Here is a 5,475-nt window from a genome sequence, read left to right as displayed (position 1 = left end):
TACATGTATATGTATATATAAACTTGATATATATACTGTTACAGCATTATATATTACATATTATTATATATTATGGTATATATATGTTATCATTTACATATACAAGTATGTGTGTATCTACATACATATAGATATGTATGTAAGTACATACACAAAACAACATTACATTCAACCATTTCTGTTATATATATATATGTGTGTGTGTGTGTGTGTATACATAAGTTAATAATATATATGTAATATCATAAAATGGTATATATAATGATTATATACAACATATATATTAGTTAACTGCATTCATTTTCCATTTATGACATCTTTCCTACTGGTATTTATAAACAGCCTCTTCTGCATCACAGGGGCGAGCGGACTGTCTGAGGGAAAAAGAAAATTCAGGAAGCCTCTTCTTTTCCCCCCCGCGCACTTTTAATATTACTCACTTGACCCAGAGACACATCAAAAATGTCTCTAAATGCCTCCCAGAGCAAAAGGAAGCATGGAAGAGGAATTTTGTGGGAGCATGCAGAGATACTGGACCTGCTGTGTTTCTGGGGGGATGAGGAGATTCAGAGGCGCTTGAACTCCAATCACAGAAACCTCGCAGTCTACAAAATAATATCAGACCAGATGCAATCCAGAGGGCACGACAGAACGCCAGAGGAATGCAGAATAAAGTGCAAAGCTATGAAACAAAATTATACTAATGTATGCCGCCACAATAGGGCGATATGTCCCTATTTTTATGAAATGGACAAATTCATGAATGGCAGCCGGACCGTTCCGCCAACAAAACTATCCAGAAATTTCAATCTGCCACCGCAGGGCACCATGGAGAGCTGTGTGGGTAACCAGGAGGCCATCACCCTTCCTCCTGTTCCTGCTGAGGAAGCAGAGCCCCAGGAAGTGCCTGACAACAGAATACTAATAGGTATGTATGTGCAGCCTTTCTTCATGTGTGTTGTGTTTTGCATTTCGCTCGTAATGCTATCTAAAATCAACAATGTCCCTGGTGGTATTGACACCTGTTTCATGATCAGTTTTATATCCTGTTCCATTCAATGTGCCTAGTACATAGAACAGTCATTTTCGCCTTCAGTTCGCCAGCCTATTTCCTAATTGCTGTAATGTTAATTGGAGTTTTGGGGAGGCAAAAAATACAAAAGGGAAAGCCTTTGTTCATCTGTTAACTTTGTATCATAATTCTTTTCAAATTTGTTTAATGCCTCCTATTATGTAGTCAATCTCTAAGATGTGTTTTCATATTTGTCTCATCTTTCCCTACCATCTAGGAGAGGAAGAAGTGTACAACAATCTCTATGCCGTCCCGACAGAGAAGCTTCAGGCACAGGACATGCTGGGAGGCCAGGAGCAGGAGGACATGCCTGGAAGCCAGGAGCTGGAGGACATCCCGGGAGGCCAGGAGCAGGAGGACATGCAGGGAAGCCAGGAGCAAGAGGATCCACACAGCAGTGGAGAAGGTGTGGTCAAATATTGTAGCAGAATACTAACACTAGCTAACCCATTCTTCTCCAATTATGTCTTCTGAATTTGCAGGGACAAGTGTGTAAAATAAATAAATAAATAAATAATCATTTATTTGTAGCCCGCTTTTCCTGGGTAGATCAAAGCGGGTAACATGGTTGTATACAATATACAAATTGTAACAACAATCAATCCGTCAATATAAAAACAATTAAACAATTAAAACAAGGTTTAAAAATACAAGCTAAAACATACAGACTAGCTGACACAAAAGTGCATGTGCAGTGGGGAGATAACAGATGTTACAATGTCTGGGGAAAGGCTTGTTCGAAGAGGAAGGTTTTTAACCTCTTCCTAAATTGGTCAAGGGAGGTGACTGAGCGGAGCTCACCGGGAAGAGAGTTCCAGAGCTGCGGGGCCGAGATAGAATACGCCCTCTGAGCAGTTGCAGCATATTTTGAGTCTGGAACCCTCAACAGTTGCTTCCTGGCTGATCTGATAGTGCGGGGCGGATTGTATGGGGAGAGGCGGTCCTCCAAGTACCTGGGTCCGAGCCATTTAGGGCTTTATAGGTTATAATCAACACCTTGTATTGCGCCCGGAAGCGAATAGGCAGCCAATGTAGATCTTTTAAGACAGGTGTTATGTGGCTGGTCCTGGAGGATCCAGTGACCAGTCTTGCTGCCATGTTCTGAACCAGTTGTAGCTTCCGAGTATGGTACAAGGGTTGCCCCATGTAGAGCGCATTACAGAAATCCAACCGAGAGGTCACCAGAGCATGTACCACCATTTCAAGGTCCCCCCGGCCCAGGTAGGGTCGCAGCTGGCGTATCAGCCGAAGCTGATAACAGGTGCTCCTGACTGTCGCATCCACCTGAGATGTAAGGTGGAGCGACGAGTCCAGGAGCACCCCCAGACTGCGAACGGAGTCCTTCAAGGGGAGCGTGACCCCGTTCAGGACAGGTGGACAAATATCCTTCTCCGGGCCCGGGGAACCTATCACGAGCACTTCCATTTTCTCTGGATTCAAACTGAGTCTGTTTTCCCTCATCCAGCCCATTACCGACTCCAGACAGGCATTTAGAGGAGAGATGCCATCCTTGGTCACTGCATCAGTTGGAGACACAAAGAAACATATTTGGGTGTCATCAGCATACTGATAACACCGCGCCCTGTATCTCCGGATGATGTCTCCCAGCGGTTTCATGTAAATGTTGAATAGCATGGGGGACAGAATGGCTCCTTGAGGGACGCCAGATGTAAGTGCTCTCTTATCGGAGCAGACGTCCCCCAGCTGCACCATCTGGAATCTGCCCGAGAGGTAGGAACGGAACCACTGGAGCGCAGTGCCCCCGATACCTAACTCCCTCAGGCGTCCCAGAAGGATACCATGGTCAATGGTATCGAAAGCCGCTACCCCTGTCCATGCCCAGATGGAGATCATCGACCAGGGCGACCATGGCAGTCTTAACTCCATAGCCCACCTGGAAGCCGGTTTGAAATGGGTCTAGAAAATCAGTATAATCCAAGACCGATTGAAGCTGGATTGCAACTGCCCTCTCGATCACCTTCCCCAAAAAAGGTAGCAGCGAAACAGGCCGATAATTATTATGCATCAGGGGGTCTAGGGAGGGCTTTTCAACAGTGGTTTTACTATGGCCAATTTTAAGCTGGATGGAAATCGCCCTTCCCTGATAACGATACAGGTTCCCCCACTCCAAAGCTGGAGTTCCTACATCTGATGCCATTATATTAAGAAAGCAAACCACGTATACTAAATCCTAGATGCAGGCAAGTGATGGCTAGTCCCCATGGTCCTAAATGCAAATCCTCTAACGTTGTATTAGCAGTGAGCTAGCTCAGCTCTGTTACTCATGTGCATTGCAAATTTTTGTCGTTGTTTTTGGGACATTATCAGCCCATGTTATGTCACAGACTTATAAATAAGTATCTCTGTTTTCCTCATTTGTTCTTGCAGATACAATTGTTGAAGGCCAGGATGACGCTCCTCCTAGCGAAACACCAAATGCTGTTGCAGCAGTCATCCCTCAACCACCTAGAGGTCATGGTGGTAGGTAGTGTTATCTAGAGATAATGTATTCTTGCTTGAACGTTCCATGCATTTTCCACAAGCTTGTAGCCATGGAGATTTACACCTGAGCTAAGAAGTATTCCCACTGTATATGTGCAATTTAGTCCCCAAGTCAGAAGTGCAACATTCTGTGGTTTTTGCAGAGGGGCCGAAAAGGTCCCAGCACTTGCCGCGCTGAAGGTAATGAATGCTCACATTGAAGGAAATAAACAGTAACTGTGTGACTAACATCTATGTGCTCTTTGCTTCTGCAGAGCGACAAAATCGAAGGGAGAGGCCTGGAGTGGTACCTCCGCCAGTGCAACAGAAGAAAGATGGAAAGGCAAGAAGAGGGGAACGCATTGCAAACTCCATCATTGCACATGGGAGGCAAGAATGGAGACTGTTCAGGCGCCAGAACAGGGCAATTGCAAACAGGCAGCACAGGCAGTGGCAGCATGAGTCTGAAATACTGCATCAATTGATGGAAACATACACAGCAGACACTCAAGCTTGCAAGAAGGAAAGTGCTGAACTGCAAGCGTGCTTTCGAAACATGGCCACCTATGCAGCCGATATGGTTGAGGCCCAAAGGGCTGATACAGCTCTCAGGGAGAGGGACATTACAGTTAAAGAATCCCTTGCTGCCCTGCAGATGGAGTACCTTAGGGCAAGAATCAATCATCTTAATGCTGCAAATGTGGAGGGGCAAGCTGGACGGAGTGGTGTTCGCCAGACATCGAAGAGGCCAAAGGCTCAATAAAAAGTAAAACTTACACAAGCCACTCCAACCCACGCCAGGGGGAGAACCTCCCAGAATGTAACAGTGGAGGATTCTGAGAGCCAGGATGAGATTGTGCCTGGTTCCCAGATGACGCTGCCTGTGGTGGAATCCCAATGTACAGTGGTGCCTCGGGTTACGAAATTAATTCGTTCCGCCATTCCGTTCGTAACGCGAAAATTTCGTAACCCGAAATAGCTTTCCGTTAGCGCTGGAAGCCTATAGCATTTGAATTTCGTGCCGAAATAAATTTCGTAACCCGAAAAATATTTTGTAACCCGAAACAGTTTTTGCCAATCCAACTTTTTCGTATCCCGGAAATTTCGTAACGCGATCATTTCGTATCCCGAGGCACCACTGTACTGAGATTCCTCCCAGAGGGAAGAGGATGGTGAAGAGAAAGCAAGTGTACAGTACTCGCTATAATGCTGCTGCTGTCTCTGCAAGACCATCCAAAACATTAATTTGCCCCTATGGGCCATGGACATTGTATTAAAAATGTAACAGTTTGTTACAATTATAATCTTTTCACTTTCATACTTTATAAGGTTTATGTTAACTGGAAGTTTGCACTGTTATTGTAGTCATTGAATTAGTGTACTACCTCAGCACACCCACACACCCCCAATGATCAAAGTAATATGCTTTTCCCCTATGGGACATGGGAGTTGTTTTATAATTGAAATAGTTAACTTTGGTTTAAATGTTTATCAGTTTGTGCTAGTGTTGCACATTAAAAAGTGTATGTTTACGATATGTTTTCAATGTTATGATTGTGTTTGGCACTTGTTGTTCTAACTCGGTACTCCTAACACTTGGTTCCACAATAAAACTTGACAAAAACATAAAACTCTGTGTGGCGTTTTAGTTTTAAAAAGATAGAGAGATAGCTAGCTAGATGGATGTCGAAGGGTGATAGCGAAGTTTGATCAACAGGTTGATGGATCCATCAACAGATGGGAAAGAGAAATAGATGAGAGATCGACATGTCAGAGCTTGCTAGTGAATAGATAGATAGAAATATAGATGGCTATGTCTTTATGATGCCAGAGAGAGAGATGATATATATACAGACAGATGCCAGGAGGACATTAGTAAAGGAGGTAGATAAGTTAGTGGCTAGATGGAAAGATAGATAGAT

General features: G+C 44.2%; 1 protein-coding gene across 1 annotated transcript; it reads left to right on the top strand.

Moving 5' to 3' along the window:
* The first annotated feature begins 259 nt into the window (after window positions 1–259).
* LOC121917700 lies at window positions 260–4,569 on the top strand. The gene is made up of 4 exons (XM_042443821.1): window positions 260–928; window positions 1,290–1,478; window positions 3,461–3,553; window positions 3,829–4,569. Exons 1-4 carry the CDS (start codon window positions 463–465, stop codon window positions 4,314–4,316), a joined length of 1,236 nt encoding a protein of 411 aa, XP_042299755.1. The 5' UTR covers window positions 260–462; the 3' UTR covers window positions 4,317–4,569.
* Window positions 4,570–5,475: the final 906 nt, after the last annotated feature.

The sequence above is a fragment of the Sceloporus undulatus genome, unplaced genomic scaffold (genome assembly GCF_019175285.1).
Source record: "Sceloporus undulatus isolate JIND9_A2432 ecotype Alabama unplaced genomic scaffold, SceUnd_v1.1 scaffold_219, whole genome shotgun sequence".
Lineage (NCBI taxonomy): Eukaryota > Metazoa > Chordata > Lepidosauria > Squamata > Phrynosomatidae > Sceloporus > Sceloporus undulatus.
The sequence above is the reverse complement of the archived record's forward strand: the minus strand, read 5'-3'. Positions and strand labels throughout refer to the sequence as shown.